Source organism: Sinocyclocheilus rhinocerous, unplaced genomic scaffold (genome assembly GCF_001515625.1).
Source record: "Sinocyclocheilus rhinocerous isolate Xijiao unplaced genomic scaffold, SAMN03320098_v1.1 scaffold1199, whole genome shotgun sequence".
NCBI classification, from domain to species: Eukaryota; Metazoa; Chordata; class Actinopteri; order Cypriniformes; family Cyprinidae; genus Sinocyclocheilus; species Sinocyclocheilus rhinocerous.
In genome coordinates this window covers 359,313-381,940 of record NW_015650328.1, presented here as the reverse complement: position 1 = coordinate 381,940, position 22,628 = coordinate 359,313, and the positions used below count along the sequence as shown (strand labels likewise).

At 36.1% G+C, this 22,628-nt stretch overlaps 2 protein-coding genes across 3 annotated transcripts; both read left to right on the top strand.

The window, feature by feature from the left end:
* The first annotated feature begins 703 nt into the window (after positions 1-703).
* On the top strand, positions 704-5,815 carry LOC107711746 (ubiquinone biosynthesis O-methyltransferase, mitochondrial-like). 2 transcript variants are annotated; one of them, XM_016516793.1, is made up of 6 exons: positions 704-995; positions 1,142-1,306; positions 2,806-2,905; positions 4,007-4,249; positions 4,836-4,995; positions 5,234-5,815. In XM_016516793.1, exons 1-6 carry the CDS (start codon positions 832-834, stop codon positions 5,422-5,424), a joined length of 1,023 nt encoding a protein of 340 aa, XP_016372279.1. In that variant the 5' UTR covers positions 704-831; the 3' UTR covers positions 5,425-5,815. The 2 variants fall into 2 exon arrangements, with proteins under 2 accessions (XP_016372279.1, XP_016372280.1); XM_016516794.1 differs by having other exon boundaries at positions 705-995; positions 1,154-1,306.
* A 357-nt stretch (positions 5,816-6,172) lies between these two features.
* LOC107711729 (failed axon connections homolog) lies at positions 6,173-20,679 on the top strand. The gene is made up of 6 exons (XM_016516762.1): positions 6,173-6,619; positions 13,760-13,895; positions 14,155-14,351; positions 17,035-17,252; positions 18,479-18,595; positions 19,796-20,679. Exons 1-6 carry the CDS (start codon positions 6,360-6,362, stop codon positions 20,098-20,100), a joined length of 1,233 nt encoding a protein of 410 aa, XP_016372248.1. The 5' UTR covers positions 6,173-6,359; the 3' UTR covers positions 20,101-20,679.
* Positions 20,680-22,628: the final 1,949 nt, after the last annotated feature.

Genomic DNA, 22,628 nt, shown 5'->3' with positions numbered 1-22,628 from the left:
ATTATAATAGCTCTATCTTTTTTATTAAACTACATTCATAGTTGTCTTTACACAAAAATGACAATTTTGATAATTTACTCATGTTGTTCCAAAGAAACATCCTGAGAAATATCCTTCCACTATTTTCAATATGATGAAAGTGAATGAGACAATGGACGTCAAACTCCACAATGACCAAAAGAACACCCTAAAGACATCTCGTGCGCTATATAACTATACTATATTGTATTATTACTACACTGACACCTTAATGTATGAAATATCACGTTTAAGTTATTCTTCTTATTAACAGCTGTTAACCGTTGCGACCGAATCGATTTGCTCAGACTCGACTTGACAGTTTGATTCGTGATCGAATTACTCCGACTAGTTTTGTGAACTGAATTATTCTTCACAGCAGAAATTAAGTCATACAGGTTTGAAATGACAAGAGGGTGTTTTAAATGAACTCCGCTTTAAGTGAGACTTAAAGTAAGACTCGTACTATTTATTTTTCTTGCTTGAGAAGTGCATAGAGAGCAGGGAATATTAAGTGGCTTTGAGATCAAGCACACTTTGTATATGCAGATTTATGGTTTAATTTAAAACGTGCGTCTATATGGTATTAAAACGTATTCCCCTTTTTCAGATTATTGTTTTAAAAGTTAATTAGTTGAAAAGAGTAGTAAAAAGTAAATGTATTTGTCGTACTGTTATATAGGATAGGAACGTTTATTTCCATACTGAGTTTCTGCTCGGTCAGAAGTTCTGCGAACACGCCACGGTCACATTGGATTTACTGACTGAAGTCAGTGATAATATAAGATACGTGTGACGCAATAAAACGCAGTTATGTACTCCAAGAAATTAGCACGATTAGCTTTTGGGCTGCTAGCAGAATCTACGTTGAAATGCCCGTTAACCCGAAGCGTGTCCTCCAGAGTGAACGCAGTGCGGACTCCGTGCAGCTGGACGGTGTGTCTGCATCACAGACAGAAGAATCCGCTGTCAGAAGGGTGAGACTGATTTATCGATTTAACAGTGCATGCAATTAAATTCATGTTTTTATACTTAATAGGCCAGTGTTGCAGTCTACTCGTTTCTTGGGTTTTTGTTTACTAGAGAATCATAACGACATATGGTTAAAAGATTTGAACGATAGTTTCTCCCGCAGATTGACCCGTCTAAATGTCCGCACGGTATCCCAGACTACTCTCGACCCCGCCGAAGTGCGGAAGTTTCAGGCCATGGCGAGCAAGTGGTGGGACTTACAGGGAGAGTTTGCTGCCCTGCACTCCATGAATGACCTGAGAGTGCCTTTCATACGGTGTGTACATCTACCCTCTATTTTACTGATAAAAGTGCCATGGTATCACTATAGTATTTTTTTAACATCAATAATATTTTAACTTATTTTTATGGATGTATCTCCATTTTTCTTCACCTTTTTTGCCTTTACTAGATCGTTTTAAAAGGTCTTAGTTTCCACGTGACATTAATTTTTAAAAGTACTGCTAGTAAATGTGATGTCATAAATGTTGTATACATAATAGCTTAATTTTAAAATGTATGAATGAACAAAATACTGTTTTAATTAGGGATGAATAATATCAGTTTTTAGCCAAATATTAAAATCTTTTGATTTATTGGTTGATTACACATTTAACTGTGCATTCTCTTTATCTAAAAATAAAATGTAATCACACAATCTCAAAAGTTTTGTCTTTCATTGCAAATTTATTATATATATATATATATCAGCTATTTTGGCTATAGCATAATAATTGTTCATTCTGGCTAGATATTTAATATTGGTGCATCCTAGAATAATGCTATATGGAGTATAGCATGTCACACATACAACTTTCTAAAAGTATTTAATGTTTTGGGTTGGTAATAATTTTAAAATGTTTTTGAGAGATTATGCTCAGTAAAGCTGCATTTAATTGATCAAAATTACATTGAGAAATTAAAATAAAACTGGGAAATATTATTACAGTTTAAACTAATTGTTTTCTATTTTTAAGTATTTGTGTATTAGTGTAATTTATTCCTATGATTGTAGAGCTGAATTTTGATGCATATTTCTCCCCAGGATTCTTTGATGAATAGAAAGTTTGAAAGAACAGCATTTATTTGAAACAGACTTTTGATCAATTTAATGCATCCTTCTTTGAATACAAGTATTAATTAATTTCTTTGAAAATGTCTTCATGATAATAATCTTACCTGAGCAGATTCTTCTCTCAGCAGCCGTTTCCATGAGAGTCAGGATGGATATTGTGTGATTGTCATTGTAAACCTTTCCCCTCGCCTCCTGGAATCATTCAGCGCACAATTTCTTCCCCTTCCCTGAACACGGGATCAGTTGTAGTATACAGCATATGTGGCAATGCCCCGGGGGCTTGTTTAAATGAGGGACCTCTGTGCTGTTGCTGGTTATTATGTTGTACTTGAGGAATGTGTGTTTTCTAGACGTTGGGGTTTGTTGGCAGAGATGGGCTGAGTTAACAGGATTGGCAGTGAGCACCTTAGGCGGCTTTGGTCTGCATGGTCTGACCAAGCTTTTGAGGAAGAATGTGAGGATGTTGCCTTTGAGTTCAGCGAGACGAGCATTGAGGATGTATGATTGCTTCAGGATGTCAGAGGCATGTGTCTAGCCAGAGGGACTAGCAGTAAGACGTGCTTGTGACTCAGGAAGCACATTGTGGTGTTTCACGTCAGTCTGATGTACATCGTTTCAAAATTCTGCATGACTAGAGGTGATATGTTTTCTAGCCTAGTACCTTCTTAACCTCATTTTGTGACCTTTGACTCCATTTTCAGGGATAATTTGTTGAATGTGCACGGCATCCGGCAGTTGGGCAAACCTCTGGCTGGACTGAGAATTCTGGATGTTGGCTGTGGTGGAGGCGTGCTGAGTGAGGTAACTACTGGTAATTATGAAAATGATTCTATAATGACAGATAAGTATTGAGCTAGTTGCACTAGTTAGTGCAAGTAAAGTTTTTCAGTTTACTGTAAGATATTCCATCATTTGAGAGATCTGGTCTGGGTGTGGTAGCAATAAAAAGCTGGTCTCATGTTTGTTAGGTTTGATAGTATGCATGATTATTTTTAGCTGGCCACAAATGATAACTGAAAACTTACCAACTGAACTACACGATTAAAACAGACAGCTTCACGCCCAGTGGTTTCCTCCACTGAGATAAACACACTTTCTCCAGGCCGTCTCTCTGCCTGATATGTCATTGTTGTGTTTTGGTGAGCATGATGTCTCTTGAGTGTTCTGTCATGCAAAAGCTTATGTCAGAAGATCCCCTTTAGCACACATCAGTGGAACAGACAATTTACTGGTTTACTGCAGCTCTATTACTGAATTTCTGCCCTGAATGACCAACAGAGGGTGATGTGCAGATTTTTTGTTGTTGTTGTTGTGCTACTGTGTTTTTACACCTAAAGAAATTTTACATAGAAACTGAAAAGCTACATTTTTACTAATATGCTAATTTTCTTTTCCATTAAAATATATTTACCATACAAATCTAATGCAAATCCAAAATCAACAATGAAAAATGGATAGTTTCTGTCCTGTGGGTCAGTGTTATTTTAGTATTATTTATATGCTATTATAGTATTTATTGACATTTTTTATATAATGTTTCATATATTATTTACATTTTATATTGGCTTTATTTTTATATTTTTAGTTTTCATTTTAATGTTAGTTTAGGTTTAAGTAATTTTGTTGTCTGTTTTTGTCGTTTTTATTATTATTATTATTTAAATATTTCTGTTCATCTTACATTTTTATTTTAGTTATTTTAGTACTTTAAATGAAATGTATTTCAGTACATTTGCCTAGTCAACAACATTTCAATTTAGGTTTAAGTTTTTCATTTAATATTAATATTTTATTTTGTCAGTTTTCTTTCAGTTACTAAAAAATAAGTTTAAGGTTTAGTTTAAGCTGTGGATGCTGCTAAACATGGGTATCAAAAAACAAAGTAGCACTAACCTTTCTCAGCCACTAGGGAGGTTAGGAGCAGACGTCCGGGGAATCGACCCAGTGGAGGACAGTGTGCAGACCGCAGAGCTGCACTCCTCCTATGATCCAGATTTACGGGAGAGAGTTCGCTATCAGGCCTGCACCCTGGAGGAGCTTGCCGAAGAGGAATTAGAGGGATTTCATGCTGTAGTGGCATCTGAGGTGATGGAACATCTGGCTGACCTGGACGCCTTTGCCAGCTGTTGCCAGCAGGTGTTGAAGGTGTGTCCCAACATCGCTATGACAATAGCACAAAAGTAACAGTGGGATTCACAGCAAAAAGAACTGAATGCACTGATTTAATCTCCTAGGTCAGTGTGTCAGAGGACAAGAAGAGTTACTCCAAATCCCCATAATCTCTCCTAATGCTTTGACATCCAGGCACTTTCATTAGCCTGTTTCTGTTTTGCTTTCTTTTCTCTTCAGTTTCTTTTTAGATGGTTTATTAGTTAGAATTTATAAAAAACACTGAATAATTTAAATATAGAATAAAATTGCATAAAATAAATATGAAATGATATTAAAATATATCTCAAAATAAGAAAAAATATTACTATCTTAATGTATAAAATATTTGTAATTTTATATAATATAAATATTAACAGATATTTATTATACACATTTTTAAGATGTTATTTTATTTTAAATATAATAACATTTAATTCAAGGAGGGAACCCTTAAAGGACTAGTGTACATAAAATTCTATTAAATGGCAAAGTGTTAAAATACTAATGTCTTAATGTATAACATGCAATTAAAATGTGTAATATTTTTATGTAATGTATGGAATTTTTTTTTTTTTTTCAGCCTGGTGGCTCTCTTTTCATCACCACTATTAACAAAACCAACTTGTCCTATGTTTTCGGGATTGTGGCAGCAGAGCAGCTGTTAAGAATTGTTCCGAGTGGCACTCATGACTGGGAGAAGTTCGTAAGCCCAGAGGATCTGGAACGACTTCTGGAGTCTTGTGAGTGTCGTCTCTGACTTCCATTTCTCTCTCACTATCATTCATTGATCAGTTTCTGGGTATTACCCCTCCTCTATCATGGATCTCCTTTGCCGTTTTAATAACCGCTGTTGTTGGAAAAGCCTGGTATACATTACATAATTGTTCAGTATGATCTATTGTTCCACTGCTACAGTGTTTATTGTACAGCAGAATTTGTTACTAGCTTTTACCATTTTCCTGTCTCACGGTATCCCAGTTGGTTTCTACGTGGAGGCTATCAGAGGCATGATGTACAATCCTCTCACAGGAGCGTGGAGCTGGCAGCAGAGCACAGCCATCAACTATGCATTGCATGCAATTAAACGCAAAGAAGAACCCCAGCCCGGACAGGTCTGGGCTGAGAGTGAGAATCTGGATGAACCAGGTCGAGCTACAAATTACAGTTGAGCTATTATAATATTGAAACTATCAAACAAACTCCACCTGATTCCGAACAGAGAAAAAACACACTCCATATCTCAAAATATGTTGCATAGTGAAGAATTGCTGAACCAGTGATAATCATTCTTTGCATTGTATTCCTTAATAAAACTTTTTTTTTTCGGAGGCATGATACATAAGACATATTTTGTAAAGCTCTTGTTAATTTGAGAAGCACTTTTGATCCACTCAACATGCCGCAGCCACATGCCACTTCAAAGATTCAAAGATTCATTTACTTGCGTGTTTTGTGGTGTTGGTTGGTTCATGTCAGAGGTCAAACAGACAAAGAGAATTATATAATGATTTTTGACTTGGCATTTAAAACGTGTAGGTACTTAATAAAATAAAAACAATTGTGTCAACTGAGAGGGTGTTTTATTCAGGCTGAACAATTCTCTATTTTTGAGTACATCCTTAGTCACAACAATCAAGCGCTAGTCTGTTGTCATGCTAACTTCCAAATATAATTGGAAAAAGAAATAAAATAGCAAGAAGTGTATATATATATATATATATATCAAATTCTTGTCTTTACAATAACTCAAATTTCATAATGTAACTTAAGGGTAAATTAATATGTACAGACACACATTATATACACACATTTATTTCTATTTCTTACTGAAAACTAATATGTCCTTCAAATTATGTTTACATCTGCGTCTGTAGTTTAGTGAAAAGCGTAAATGAACTCGCTGCCATGCGTCGTGACGTCACTCGGCTCCAGCACAGCAACAAAGGAGGATGCGGAGCTGCGTGCGGGAGCCAAATCCCGTTAAAATGCTCTTCTTTTGCTTTACGAGACCGACATAACACATAACCATGTAACAGTTGTCCGTGTTTATATGGATAAATGATGTGGCGCAGAATTCGTTGGAGGAAGCGGGGGGAGAGAGAGAATGTACTGGGTCGCTGGTTTCGCCTCCTCCCGGTCGTTCGTGGTTGATCTTGGCCGGAATCAGAGCCCGTCCTTCGGGTTGTGTGGCTCTGATGACCGTCACTTATTTTATGGGTACATAGTAGCCGTCCCTGCGCAGGATTTCGGCGGGATCATGTCGGGATTGGTATCGGATTCCTGGTGGAAGAAGACGCTTTACATCACCGGAGGTGCCCTGCTGGCTGCGGCTGCGTATCTGCTGCACGAGCTGCTCTCCTTCAGGTCAGTGCTGTGGCCTGTTGTGAAGCCAGATGATATAATGAAATGACCTATTGTCATTGTTTATAATATTTCATCACACATGCATTATACATTTGAACCTGTCTAGGGGAAGATGTAAATATAGGTCCGCTTGACAGTGCCAGTGCCAGTGAGGTTCTCGTGTTTTCCTTGAGCTCGCGAGTTCGCTAGGCTGCATCAAGTCACGTTTTCTAAATTACATGCACATGCGGCGTGTGGCCGCACGGGAGCATATGAAAACGCCCTGTCATCAAAACTCAGCTGGAATTTGCCTTGTTTACATTCGCACAGAAGTACTTTAATACATTCGTTTTTAATGTAGGCTTATAAATGCGGCACGTGATCATGAATGTTTACTTCACTGGATCGCGATGTACATGAGTGTGTCGAACGAGCGACCTTTCTTGGCTCATCTGCAGGCCATAACCTACTAAAAATTCAAGGGGGCTGCAAAGCTGTTAGAAGTCTTAAATAACTTCCGTTTTAGTATTTGTTTTGACCTGTAGACCGTTTTACAGGCAGCAGACTTTCTCATCCTCGTTTAACACTTCACTGGGTGGATTTCAGCACCATACGCCGTGGACAGCGTCATGTTTGAGTATTGAGCTCTGCAGCTTTGGGGTCAAACTGATGCTTTACACTTTTTTTTATCTATTTAGTTTGCCATAAAATGGCAATAAGTCTTTGTTAAACACAGATGTGTGCCATTAGATAAAGATTAAAAATAAATAGACGTTGTTAGGGTGTCTGAATGTTCATTTTAGAGCGACACGGAAGCATCTGAAATCTGGGTGAGTGGAGTCTTATAGATCTGAATGGCCTTTTTTATGTTAATTGTGAAAATTGGTTCTGGAGTTTGTTGTTTTGGCTTGGTTGATAAACTGTGGCAGTATGTTAACTCTAAGAATTACATACCACAAAACAATTCAGAATTTAAACTTCCTGTGATCTTAATTTTGTCAGGAGAATCCTAATGTTACAGTCATGATTAATAACAGACCCATAGGTCTAATACTCTGAAGTCATGTTATGTAACCAGTGATCATTATGCAAAGGAAGAAATCTATAGGAAATTTCTGTTTCTATTAGAAATTTCGGTAACACTTTGTGTAATGCATTATGAAGGTATTTATAATGCATGTTGTAATGCATTAAAATATATTTTTATAAGATTTCTTGTTACATCAGAAATTGATTGTCATGTGTTTTAATGCATAATACTTTAATACTTTTAGTATTATGGATTAAAACACATGACATTTTACACACACGCACACACACACACACACAATATTTGTATGTCACGTTTTCTAAATTACATGCACATGCGGCGTGTGGCCGCACGGGAGCATATGAAAACGCCCTGTCATCAAAACTCAGCTGGAATTTGCCTTGTTTACATTCGCACAGAAGTACTTTAATACATTCGTTTTTAATGTAGGCTTATAAATGCGGCACGTGATCATGAATGTTTACTTCACTGGATCGCGATGTACATGAGTGTGTCGAACGAGCGACCTTTCTTGGCTCATCTGCAGGCCATAACCTACTAAAAATTCAAGGGGGCTGCAAAGCTGTTAGAAGTCTTAAATAACTTCCGTTTTAGTATTTGTTTTGACCTGTAGACCGTTTTACAGGCAGCAGACTTTCTCATCCTCGTTTAACACTTCACTGGGTGGATTTCAGCACCATACGCCGTGGACAGCGTCATGTTTGAGTATTGAGCTCTGCAGCTTTGGGGTCAAACTGATGCTTTACACTTTTTTTTATCTATTTAGTTTGCCATAAAATGGCAATAAGTCTTTGTTAAACACAGATGTGTGCCATTAGATAAAGATTAAAAATAAATAGACGTTGTTAGGGTGTCAGAATGTTCATTTTAGAGCCACACGGAAGCATCTGAAATCTGGGTGAGTGGAGTCTTATAGATCTGAATGGCCTTTTTTATGTTAATTGTGAAAATTGGTTCTGGAGTTTGTTGTTTTGGCTTGGTTGATAAACTGTGGCAGTATGTTAACTCTAAGAATTACATACCACAAAACAATTCAGAATTTAAACTTCCTGTGATCTTAATTTTGTCAGGAGAATCCTAATGTTACAGTCATGATTAATAACAGACCCATAGGTCTAATACTCTGAAGTCATGTTATGTAACCAGTGATCATTATGCAAAGGAAGAAATCTATAGGAAATTTCTGTTTCTATTAGAAATTTCGGTAACACTTTGTGTAATGCATTATGAAGGTATTTATAATGCAGTAAGTAATGCATTAAAATATATTTTTATAAGATTTCTTGTTACATCAGAAATTGATTGTCATGTGTTTTAATGCATAATACTTTAATACTTTAGTATTATGGATTAAAACACATGACATTTTACACACACGCACACACACACACACACAATATTTGTATGAACATAAAAAGATTCAACAACTGAACAAATTACGGAACAAATTACAATAAATTTCACTGACATTTGATGAACAGAAATGGAATAATGAGTTTCTGAACAGAGCGAGGGTCAATATCAAAAGTAGCAGTCATTATGTGGTGTCCACCAGCTGCTTTAAATACTACAGTGCAACTCATCTTAATGGACTTGGAAGGATTTGCCAGATCTTGCTGTGAGATGTTACTTCACTCTTTCATCAAGGCACTTGCAAGTTCTCAAACACATCTGGGGGTACATATGGTGATACATGGTCTGGCATTACAAGGACAGTCAGCTACCCTTCCTGTCTTCCTGTAGCACTCCCTTAGGCCTCTTACATTACAGACATTGCAGTTTTTATTTATTAATAATTAATATGAACAATATCCATAATTAATCAAACATGAACTAATTATATTAATAATTGTTTATGGTTCATCAAACAATCATGAAAAACATTGTTTAAACACTTTCTAATAAAGATTGTAAAGCTTATTTGGATTTTACAAAATTAACTTTAATATACAGTATCCTGATATATCCTAATATACAGTGGGTACGGAAAGTATTCAGACCCCCTTAAATTTTTCACTCTTTGTTATATTGCAGCCATTTGCTAAAATCATTTAAGTTAATTTTTTTTCCTCATTAATGTACACACAGCACCCCATATTGACAGAAAAACACAGAATTGTTGACATCTTTGCAGATTTATTAAAAAAGAAAAACTGAAAAATGCTCAGTATTTAGTAGAAGCACCCATTTGATCTAATACAGCCATGAGTCTTTGGGAAAGATGCAACAAGTTTTTCACACATGGATTTGGGGATCCTCTGCCATTCCTCCTTGCAGATCCTCTCCAGTTCTATCAGGTTGGATGGTAAACGTTGGTGGACAGCCATTTTTAGGTCTCTCCAGAGATGCTCAATTGGGTTTAAGTCAGGGCTCTGGCCGGGCCATTCAAGAACAGTCACAGAGTTGTTGTGAAGCCACTCCTTCATTATTTTAGCTGTGTGCTTAGGGTCATTGTCTTGTTGGAAGGTAAACCTTAGTTCCAGTCTGAGGTCCTGAGCACTCTGGAGAAGGTTTTCGCCCAGGATATCCCTGTACTTGGCCGCATTCATCTTTCCCTCGATTGCAACCAGTCGTCCTGTCCCTGCAGCTGAAAAACACCCCCACAGCATGATGCTGCCACCACCATGCTTCACTGTTGGGACAGGTGATGAGCAGTGCCTGGTTTTCTCCACACACACCGCTTAGAATTAAGGCCAAAAAGTTCTATCTTGGTCTCATCAGACCAGAGAATCTTATTTCTCACCATCTTGGAGTCCTTCAGGTGTTTTTTTAGCAAACTCCATGCGGGCTTTCATGTGTCTTGAACTGAGGAGAGGCTTCCGTCGGGCCACTCTGCCATAAAGCCCCAACTGGTGGAGGGCTGCAGTGATGGTTGACTTTCTACAACTTTCTCCCATCTCCCGACTGCATCTCTGGAGCTCAGCCACAGTGATCTTTGGGTTCTTCTTTACCTCTCTCACCAAGGCTCTTCTCCCCCGATAGCTCAGTTTGGCCAGACGGCCAGCTCTAGGAAGGGTTCTGGTCATCCCAAACGTCTTCCATTTAAGGATTATGGAGGCCACTGTGCTCTTAGGAACCTTAAGTGCAGCAGAAATTTTTCTGTAACCTTGGCCAGATCTGTGCCTTGCCACAATTCTGTCTCTGAGCTCTTCAGGCAATTCCTTTGACCTCATGATTCTCATTTGCTCTGACATGCACTGTGAGCTGTAAGGTCTTATATAGACAGGTGTGTGGCTTTCCTAATCAAGTCCAATCAGTATAATCAAACACAGCTGGACTCAAATGAAGGTGTAGAACCATCTCAAGGATGATCAGAAGAAATGGACAGCACCTGAGTTAAATATATGAGTGTCACAGCAAAGGGTCTGAATACTTAGGACCATGTGATATTTCAGTTTTTCTTTTTTAATAAATCTGCAAAAATGTCAACAAATCTGTGTTTTTCTGTCAATATGGGGTGCTATGTGTACATTAATGAGGAAAAAAAATTAACAAATGATTTTAGCAAATGGCTGCAATATAACAAAAGAGTGAAAAATTTAAGGGGGTCTGAATACTTTCCGTACCCACTGTAACCTCTAAATATGGTGGTTTTTTTCTGGCGGTATTTTGTGATTTATGGAGCGATTAAAAGAGAGATCCCCTCAGTAAAAGCCTTTAACTCTAATATGTAAAAAAAAAATTGGACCAGGCTTTATGCAATGTTCAGTTTATTATTCTGGAAATATATGCAAATGAGTGCATATTTAATTAGATAATGCAACGTTTGCATATGTGAACATAATGTTACAGAAAACTTAAAGGCTTCATTTGGCCAAAAAATTTAAATTGTCATCATTTCCTTACATCAAGTTGTTCCAAACCTGTATGAGTTTCTTTCTTCTGTTGTGCACAAAAGAAGATATTTTGAAGAATGTTGGTAACCAAACAGTTTATGGTTTACAGTAGCCACAGTATGCAAAAATACAATGGCTACCATCAACTGTTTGGTTACCTACACTCTTCAAAATATATTTTTCTGTGCTCAAACACTCATACAGGTTTGGAACAACTTGATGTAAGGAAATGATGACAATTTAAATTTTTTGGCCAAATGAAGCCTTTAAGTTTTCTGTAACATTATGTTCACATATGCAAACGTTGCATTATCTAATTAAATATGCACTCATTTGCATATATTTCCAGAATAATAAACTGAACATTGCATAAAGCCTGGTCCAATTTTTTTTTTACATATTAGAGTTAAAGGCTTTTACTGAGGGGATCTCTCTTTTTATTGCTCCATAAATTAGAAAATACAGCCTGAAATGTTAAATTAATGTTAAATTATGTGAATGTTATATGTGCAAACCCTTCAGTAAAAACCTTCAGAATATAGACAGGAACAAAACTGTCAAGTTTTGTGTATGTAAGTCCTACTGAAGTCTAGATTTCAGGCTCATTGCATGAGAAAAAAACTCATTTTGAGAAAATAGCCTTTAAAGATAAGTATTGTAACTGAAATCCACAGACACAAATAGATAAAGTGTAATGACATAACAAATGAATGTACATTTTGGATATTTTCTTTCCACTAGACTGAAAGAAGACAACATCTCAAAACTGAGCAGAGCCTGAATGAACAATGGATTTGTCTGTAGTGTTTGGTCTTAAATGGCTCTCTGGTGGACTGGATTCTGATTCTGGTCAATACCAGCATTGAGCGGCCAAATATTTATATATACTGACTACTAAACTGTACATTTCACCACTGTCCATGGCTTCTTTCATATATGTGATCCTGCACCACAAAACCAGTCTTAAGTCGCTGGGGTATATTTGTAGCAATAGCCAAAAATACATTGTATGGGTCAAAATTATTGATTTTTATTTTATGCCAAAAATGATTAAGATATTAAGTAAAATGCATTATAATTATTCATAATGTGCGTTGTAATACATTATATCTTGTCGTAAATAATTGCAACTGAATTTAAAGTGTAACAATGAATTGATAAGTGTTATAATGTATTAACTGTGTTTACAATTATTCATGAGATTGTACAATGCATATAATGTGCATTACAAGGCATAATTAATGCACTTATATAATGCATATAATGCATTATACATAAAGGCTGTAAGTTAAGTGATACCTAAATTTCTATTATTGTATAACACGTTTGCAAAAAAAAAACATATATTCCTTTATTATATAATGCATTATACATAAAGGCTGTAAGTTAAGTGATACCTAAATTTCTATTATTGTATATCATATTAAACACGTTTGCCCTGACAGTGTCTACTAAACACTTAAACTGTGTTATTATTTGGATATCTGTATTTGTTATTGGGGCTTTGAGAGAACAAATCATGATTGCTTTTTATTAATGATGGCTAAATGTGGATGGATTTGTCCTATTTCACCTCGGAATCTGTGCTAATCTTTCTGATCTATATGAAGGGATTTCAGCAAATCGAAATAATTTTTTTCCCTCCCCCACAAAACACCCTGATTCAGAAACACATTTAACAGCCCACCCGATACAGATAGTTTGGTTATACAAATCATATTTTTTAGAATACGTATTTAGTTTGAAGAATGGGAAGTTTGGAGCCTCTTGTTTCTGAAATTGTGTGTGATCAGAACAGGACTGGGTTGTGTTGTTTTGAAAGCTCAAGCCTGGACTTGTAGTTGATGCTTGTGAAATAAGACCTGCCTTTGTCCTCCCACACACATCCTGCAGTTTCCTCATAATTATAGTATAATGCCTTTTACCCTGCACTCCACATGATTTTGGGGTAAAAAGCTAAATAGCAGCTTTTAAAGCTAAGTTATGTTCCTGTAAAATCTTTCTGTACTTCAGCTGGTTAAGCATGATCAGATGCATTGCAATGCCAGGGTGATGGATTCTCCCAAAGAACAAATATGCTGACAAAATGCAAACCATAAATAAACTGTTTTTTTAGATAAAAAATGCATGCCAAATAAATGCAAAAGTTTTGTTCCATATGTCTGACTGTGATGTTTAACCATCATTGTTTTGAGTGACCTATTATAGATCTGTTCATATTGAAATCTCAAACAGATCGTCTGATTTTACAATCTATTGTTGATCTCCTCACAGGAAAGAGCAACAGTTGGATTCTAAAGATGCCATCATCCTTCACCAGTTCTCCAGGCCAAAAAACGGGGTTCCAAGCCTATCACCTTTCTGCCTGAAAATGGAGACCTATCTGCGCATGGTTGATCTGCCCTATCAAGTATGCATAAAGAAGCAGTTTGGATCTTGGAGTCCATTTCCTTTGATCAGTGGTTACGTGCTGTTGAAATGCCAATGAAATTCATGAAAGCCCTTAGAAAATAGGATTACGTTTTTTCAGTTCACATCTAGGTGCTCTAGATTTTTTTAATCAATAATAATAATACTTATTAACAACAATAATAATACATATTGTTATTATTATGATCATAAATTGCTAAAATACATTTTTCACCCTCAATATGCTTCCTTTTTTACAGAATTACTTTGATGGAAGCCTCTCCTCCCAGGGCAAGATGCCTTGGGTTGAGTATAATTACGAGCAGGTGTGCGGAAATGAATTTATAATTGACTTTCTGGAGGAGAAACTTGGTGTGAGCCTGAACAAGAGTCTGAGCGCTCAGGAGCAGGCAGTAGCGCGGGCCATCACCACCATGGTGGAGGAACACTTGTACTGGTGAGTCATGTGCTGGCATTCTGAATGAGTCACTCTTCTGCTGCTGAGCCATCGCTGAAATGTGAGGATCAAATATGCAGCTACTGGAGTCAGTAGAGTTCTGCAGTTTTTAAATTTGGTTTTGGAGTTTTTAAAACCTTAAGGGAATAGTTCACTCAAAAATGTGCACACTCTCAGGCCGTCCAAGATGTAGATGAGTTTGTTTCTTTATCATAACACATTTGTAGAAGCTGCAGTGAATGGGTGCCGTCAGGATAAGAGACCAAACAGCTGATAAAAGCATCACAATAATTCACACGACTTCACATGACTCCAGTCCATTGTGAAGCGAAAAGTTGTGTGTTCGTGCTAAACAAACTCATCATTAAGAGATTTTTAACTTCAAACCGTATTGCTTTCTAATATTGCTTTCTCCAGTGAAAAGTCGTCTCATCTGAATCAGGAGAGAAATATGCACAGATAAAGCACCGTTTATAAGTGAAAACAGTCCAGAAAAATATGTTGGTGGATTTTGATGTGAGAGGACAACAGGGGTTGGACATTTTCACTGGAGGAAGTGTTATTATGGATTATGGACTCGTATTTTGGACAAAAGTAATTACTTTAAGTTAAAATTCCTTGCAAGAACTAATTACTATTACAAGATGCTAATTGATGGACTGGAATCACGTGGATTACTTATGGATTATTGTGATGTTTTTATCAGATGTTTGAACTGAAGCCATCCATTCACAGAATTTCAACATTTCTGTGTGAACAGTTTCTTAATGTTTTGAAGCAAAGGCCTAAATATACAAAAATCAAGATTGATCATCACATTGATCAACAAACAAATAAATAAATATATACATGCATACATTAAATATAGTATTTTTTAACTCCCAAATTATGAATATACCATGTCTTTTATTCAATAGTAATGATTTATTTGTCTGAATTTTAGACCTATTTTGTACTTCCGTGCATCCTGTCCAGCAGTACAAAGCTGCCATACACATGACTGCTTTTAACTATACGTGAAATACTGGGTCTCTTTTTATGAGAAATATGTAAAACGTTTTATTCCAAATTATTCTTTAAGATTTAAATTTATCTTGAAATATAGCCATGCAACCAATTTATTTGCATAATAAACGTGAATGAAAAGTTGTATGAGTCCATAATCATAAACCATTCAAATAAAAATATGCATGACAAGCTTGGAGTGGACTGCTGACATGATTTGCAGTGCAGGCAGCAGATTTATAAAATTAATGACTCCTGCTGAAACATTGGGTATCATAGTGTAAGCATTACTCTGGGGAAAAAAGCAATTGTATAACCAGTCTCAACCTAATTTCCTCATCTTCATTCATTTTGCATTATTATATTCCTTCAAATGAAATCAAAATTTTTTTTTTTCTCGTGCATTCTGTCTTCACATTGCCTAGAAGTGCTTTACACTGTGCTATATACAGTGGGTAATTTAAGGGGGTCTGAATACTTTCCGTACCCACTGTATATATATATATATATAGCATCCCACATGGCTATTGATTGAATAATTCATGGGTTTGAATATCTGTGTCCACTCCAGAGTAGTGTTGTTTATGTCAGCTGAAGAGCTTGCTGAGCAAGAACATTCATTGAGCTATAAATAAGAGTGATGGATGTCGTGCTGGGAAATAGGCAGGAAATCTGGATTATGACACTGGTGGGTTTTGATCAGGAAATGAAACTCCTAACTTACTTGACCCATTTCAGTAAAAAGACCTAGTAATATCAGATTAAGACTCAGAAATGTTGGCAGAAATGTAAATAAAGCGTGTAGCCTACAATACTGTTTCATGGAATACATGTATTATGTCCTTACAAATTAAAATGCCATGGTGGTCAATGCAGTGTTTGAATTCAGTAGTTATTTTTGGCGCAGAATTTACACACTGCAGCTTTGAATCTGATTTAAACTTGATGAAAGGCTGATTGTAAATTCCAAGTGGTGAGTTCAAAGCCATGAACCCAGAGAGCGCTTGAAGCCATTTTAGATGAATGGTTTTTATTAATGCATTGCCTACTGTGCAAAGAAGTTAATTAGAAGACGGCTTTAATTAATTTGATTCAGATAATTACAGAGCAGAGAATTAATTCAAAGTTTAATCTCAGAGGCCAAATTGAGCTTGTTTTCTGTGTGATACTAAAGCTGCACACAGTTGTAATAAACTCTGAATTATAAACAAGTCCATATTATGATGAATTGCTTGTGTTGATGATCAACTATTTGTTTAAGATTTCCTAATTTTAAGTTGTTTTTGATAAAAGCAGCTGCAAAATAAATGTATTATGCAAGTTAAATATGCAGTACATGCATAAATATTACAGCACAGTAAAGTTCTGATATATTTTATGGGTGTTGTTAGGCACTTAATATATCTGCTTTCTAAAGAATCAATAAAATTGTGCATCTGCATTTTGGGAATTGTTCCTCTCATTTCTCCTTGCAACATTGCTTGCTTGAGAAAAGTGACAATATAAAAGCCAAACAATAATAATGATAATAATAATAATTATTATTATTAATATTATTGATGTGTTGTCTTTAAAAGTGACTTTTTATGACTTTTCCCCACACAAATATGGCTCTTTATACTGTACTTTAGGAAATTAATCATCACCTAATTTATTTATATCTTTCTTGTCACAACAGGACCATCGCATACTGTCAGTGGGTGGATAATGTTCAAGAGACTCAAAGGATGCTGGACCTTCCTGGGCCCCTCAGTGACCTGCTGAAATGGATCCTGTGTCAGCTGACTGGTGGCATTGTAAAGAGGGAGATGTACTGTCACGGCATTGGCTGCTTTACTAAGGAAGAAGTTTACAGCCTCATGGAGAAGGACATGCGCACACTAGCCACACTGCTAGGTGAGGAGGACAAGAAATAAAGGTTTCAAATTATACTTTGACAGCAACATGTTTTGTGATGTTTTTATAATATTTAAGTTTTACAGTGGGTACGGAAAGTATTCAGACCCCCTTAAATTTTTCACTCTTTGTTATATTGCAGCCATTTGCTAAAATCATTTAAGTTAATTTTTTTTCCTCATTAATGTACACACAGCACCCCATATGTACATTAATGAGGAAAAAAAATTAACTTAAATGATTTTAGCAAATGGCTGCAATATAACAAAGAGTGAAAAATTTAAGGGGGTCTGAATACTTTCCGTACCCACTGTATATTGTATATAATATTATATATAATAATATAATAGATTTTTGTGTATCATGATAACTGAAGTCTGCCATATACACATTTGTTAAAAATGTTGGTTTTATATTATTAAAAAAATAATATACTACATTGAATAAAATACTTTTATTCAGTAAGTATGCATTAAATTGATCAAAAGTTGACAGTAAAGACTTTTACATTGTTACAAAAAAAATCCATGTCAAATTTCTATCCATTTCAAATAATTTATATTAATGAAAGAATCCGAAACATTTTTAGAATAGTAAAAAATGTTTCTTGAGTACCAAATCAGCATAGAATGATTTCTGAAGGATCATGTGACACTGAAGACTGGAGTTATGGCAGCTGAAGATTCAGCAGTCTCAGTGAACCTTTCACAAAATGTGAACACACATTGTGATTTTGTTCCTAAAATATTCACTTTTGTTGCCTTAGTGCAAGAAATGTTTTATATAATTGTCACCACATGGCATTATAGAGGGGGGGGGGGGCTTTTTTCATGTTATCCATCTGGTAATTGAATAAACTGAAAATCTAAATATTTTCAGTGTGTTTCTGAGACAAATTTCAAGGAAGTCTGTTATTTGTCCTAAATTATGGCTGGGGGTTAAAGGATTAGTTCACTTCCAGAATAAAAATTTCCTGATCATTTTCTCACCCCCATGTCATCCAAGATGTTCATGTCTTTCTATCTTCAGTCTAAAAGAAATTAAGGTTTTTGAGGAAAACATTCCAGGATTTTTCTCCATATGGAATGTTTTCCTCAAAACCTTGATTTCTTTTCAACTGAAGAAAGAAAGACATGAATATCTTGGATGGCAAAATAGTCAACTATCGGGAAATTTTTATTTTGGAAATGAACTATTCCTTTAATGTTTATTTTCTGCACCGTCAGGGGATAAGAAGTACATCATGGGTCCCAAGCTGTCCAGTGTGGATGCCACAGTGTTCGGTCACCTTGCACAAGCCATGTGGACACTACCTGGCACACGGCCCGAGCAGCTCATTAAAGGTGAGCAAGACCTCACAACTGCAGTTTTGTAGTCCTAATAGGGCGATTAAAATAATTGGAAATATTTGGAGAGATTAATGCATGTCTTAATGTTTGTTGTTGTTGTATTTAAAGGGATAGTTCACCCAAAAACGAAAATTCTGTTATCATTTTTGTTCCAAACCTGTATAACTATTTCTTCCATCAAACACAAAAGGTTCTACTCTGTACAATACTGACGGATTGGTACTCAAAAAAGAACAAAAAACTAATTTTCACTGAATAATGTTCACATAGTTTTAGAAGACTTGAAATATAGTTCACAAGTCATATGGATTTCTTTTACGGTACTTTAGGGTGGTTTCTAGCATTTTTGGAGCCTGACAGCACACAATGCCATTCAGAAAGTGCAATGTGAACATTCTGCCTAACATCTCCTTTTGCGTTCCAAGAAGAAAGAAAATGAAATGGGTTTGGATCCGAATTTTCATTTTGGATGAACTATTCCTTTTAATTTTGTGCAATGGCATGGCAGTTTGTTAAATGTCCACTAGATGGCATTACAGGCATTTATTTATGGTTTTGCACATAAAAGTTCAGTCACACATAGAATGTCAAACCACCTCAGCAGAATAGAGAGCGTCAGTCTGGTTCCGGAAGTAAAAAAAATTACATTCATTTTATCCATTTTATCAGATTTTTAATGAAAACTACATTACCCATGATTCAGCAAAGAAATCTCCACAAGTCAGAAAATCACTGAGAACAAAATTGCACCTTAAGAGTCCCAATGATGCACTTCGATAGTCAGTCTTCCACTCAGAATTTTTATATATTTGTAAATATATGCATATATTTAGCAAAAAACTTAAAATATGTGAAAGACTTGTAGTTTTTGGCAATTTTCAGTTTTCAATTTTCAAAAAAAAAAAATTCAAATCTATGTTTCTAAAGTTGTGAATTACCCTTGTAGCTGGTTGGTTTGGTTCATTGCCTATAACGTTTAAACAAACACTTTTTAAAAATCCCTTTGGGTAAAATGAATGGGAAAAATACTTCAGGAGCTAAGCCTCTTGAAAAAGTGGATGGGCTTTATTACACTCTACAGAAATATGTTGCTGTATTCTGGAGTGGAGACGCAATGGAACAAAAATCAGCCATTCAGCAGACCATGTTTGACAGGTTTCAAGCTGCACGATGAACAACTATGTCTGTCCACAGGAGAACTGATCAACCTCGCCATGTACTGTGAGCGCATACGGAAGAAGTTCTGGCCCGAGTGGTTTGTGGACTTAGAGGACTTCTGTTACGACAGCGACAATGACACCAGCAGCGGGACGCCCACCTGCATGCTGGACCTTGGTCTCTTTTCCAGGACAGACACTTTAGAGGATAGCGATCTAAGCCTCCCGTCACACAGTAATACACACTCGCAAGACTCAGACCACTCTGGACGCTCGCTCTCAGACTCTGACATTGAAGCAGATGGCTCGGATGTGGAGCAGCAGGTCAAGGGTGAAATCTAATAGAGGTTGCTTTTTATCTGGTGTAACAGAGCATTTTGCGATGTGTAGTGGCTCCAAAACTCATATTGATATGTCTGACCTGTATGAATCGCACTTTGATGAACCTGAATTAAAAACAAAATGCGTGTACACAACGTGACGTCAGTCATGGACATGTGCACCTTAAGATTTACACCACAGAAGTTGGACGCATGTAAAAGATCATTCATTCTGCCTTCATCCCTCTCAGAACTGTTTATATGTCCACGGTTTTAGTATGATTTCTAATTAGCTTTCATTTCAAGGAAACAAACATTTCGTGATTTTTCAGTCCAATCAATACGTCTATCTTCTCTCAAACTTTAATCAAACATTTGCTCCGGAACACAATCATGTAGCAAAACACTAGCTTGCATGATTCTAGGATGTTTGTGCGAAGTTGACAATATACCTTTTTTTGACAGACTGATTTCCTTTGTGCAACCTGAAAGTAAATCTGTGTGAATTCCTCCCTCCTGTTGAAACCTAATAATTCCCGCTCCCAGATCAGCTCAAGTACATAAAATAGAAATGAAGATGGATAAAAGGATTTATGAAGCATTTAATAACAAAAAATAACAAAATGAGAATCCAGTCCTCACAAATATTAAGGCTAATACAATAGAACTGAATCCCTTTCTGTCAGTTTTATTTGTTAGGGCTCCAGTGTGTGTCATCAGTGTCAGACTCTTGATCAGTCTGAATGGTGCTTACTGCCTGTGTGCCTGACTGCAACCATTTGTGCATGTGTGACAGCCTTTCCTCTTCATCCCTGTGTGTCTCTTTCTGTTCGATTCTGTAATACAGACCTGTTTGCGTGTCACCACCAGAGGGCACTGTGACCATTCACATGTTGAGTGGGTCCTATGCAGCCACTTGTATTGGCGTTGCGAGCTTCCCTCGCTTCAAGCTTCTGCCTTAAAAGAACGTTTTAAATATTAATAACAGTGAACCTCTAGTGAACACTAAACGGTCAACTTTAAGGCTTAGGAGTCTGATTATAATTTTTTCTTTATCCATGTGTGTGATTTGTGTACCAAAATATTAATAACAACAGTGAACCTCTAGTGAACACTAAACGGTCAACTTTAAGGCTTAGGAGTCTGATTATACATTTTTCTTTATCCATGTGTGTGATTTGTGTACCAAAGTGTAGTTCGAGCATACTTGAGCAGATTTGCCTTAGTTGAGGGAAAATTGCTGTGATCAATTGCAGCATGATGAGTTTACCCTCTTTCTGTTGAATTTACTTGAAACCCAAGCCTGTACTAAATGAATTTATTTAAATCTCTATAATGTTTAATCTGTTACGAAGAATTCTATTGTTTTCTTTCCATATTGTTGTTTTGCACATTTTAGATTATTGAAAGACTTTGGACAATGTAAAGATATGGATTGAAACATAGAGGACATCTAGAAGCAGTGTTTCCCAACCGGGGTGCCGTCTGTCGAGAGCAGGGGTGCTGTGTAAAAAATCTTTTTAAAATATTTTTAAATTGCTAAAATGTTCAAAAAAGCATCTATTATATAATATCCATGTCTGATGTCGCCAATAATTAGAGATGCACCGAAATTTCGACTGCCGAAAATTAATAAAAGCCTACATTAAAATCTGTCATATAAATTGGTCTCTTCATTAGAAATTAGCCTACTGATTGCCACCATTGATGGACAATTTTTAATATTAAAAATATCTGTATGACATTATATTCTGCAGTTCTTCCCTGTTGTACCGAATATCTATACTTTTCAAATTATCATATTGAAGTTAGAAATTCAAATATTGTGACAAAATTTATTTTGTAGGGTGCCACAAGTTTGTTAAAATTTCCAAAGGGTGCCGCGACTAAAAAAAGGTTGGGAAACACTGATCTAGAGGACATAAAGCAGGGTCCATACAATCAGTGAGATATGCTATATGTGAGTGTGTATGATATACAGTAGTTATCTATAATACATCATTTACCTGCATGTGTTTGTGTGTGTGTCTATATGTGTAAGCTGGTGTAAAGTTCACCAGTGGAAAATTTCTATCAAATATTTATTCCCTGTATAGAATCGAGGTTAAAGTTAAGTCTCATTTAAATTTTGTGTTAATATATGGGGGCAAAAACAAAAGTGTTGCGTTTATAGTTTTGTTCGGTGTAAATAACAGTTGCAGCAAAATTCACATTCAAATACATGCATTAAGCAATGCATTTAAATTTTACCCTGTGATGTACATATGTTTATTATAGACTTTTAGAGATGTGTCTCTGTGTTGGGAATATAGCTGGATTATGTTCTCATAAGATGTCAGTTTTGCTATAGATCTGATAGTAGATCTTGAAGCCATATTAGAGAGTCATTTTCCTGTTTGTGGAAACAAAATGATGGTTATATATAAGATTCTACCTAATCTGAATCAGCTATAAAATACTGTGCACAACTGAGACTCTCTCGTGAGTGCTTAGTTATCCTGAACTGAGTGGTTGTTTGACAATGGTTGCTCCAAAACATCAATTAAAATA

Coding starts and splice junctions, on each gene's coding strand:
- LOC107711746 (XM_016516793.1), top strand. CDS start 832: ATGTACTCCAAGAAATTAGCACGATTAGCTTTTGGGCTGCTAGCAGAA. Junction 1,307..2,805: donor CTGAGAGTGCCTTTCATACG/GTGTGTACATCT, acceptor CTCCATTTTCAG/GGATAATTTGTTGAATGTGC. Junction 2,906..4,006: donor GTGGAGGCGTGCTGAGTGAG/GTAACTACTGGT, acceptor AACCTTTCTCAG/CCACTAGGGAGGTTAGGAGC.
- LOC107711729 (XM_016516762.1), top strand. CDS start 6,360: ATGTACTGGGTCGCTGGTTTCGCCTCCTCCCGGTCGTTCGTGGTTGAT. Junction 14,352..17,034: donor GTGGAGGAACACTTGTACTG/GTGAGTCATGTG, acceptor TTGTCACAACAG/GACCATCGCATACTGTCAGT. Junction 18,596..19,795: donor GCCCGAGCAGCTCATTAAAG/GTGAGCAAGACC, acceptor GTCTGTCCACAG/GAGAACTGATCAACCTCGCC.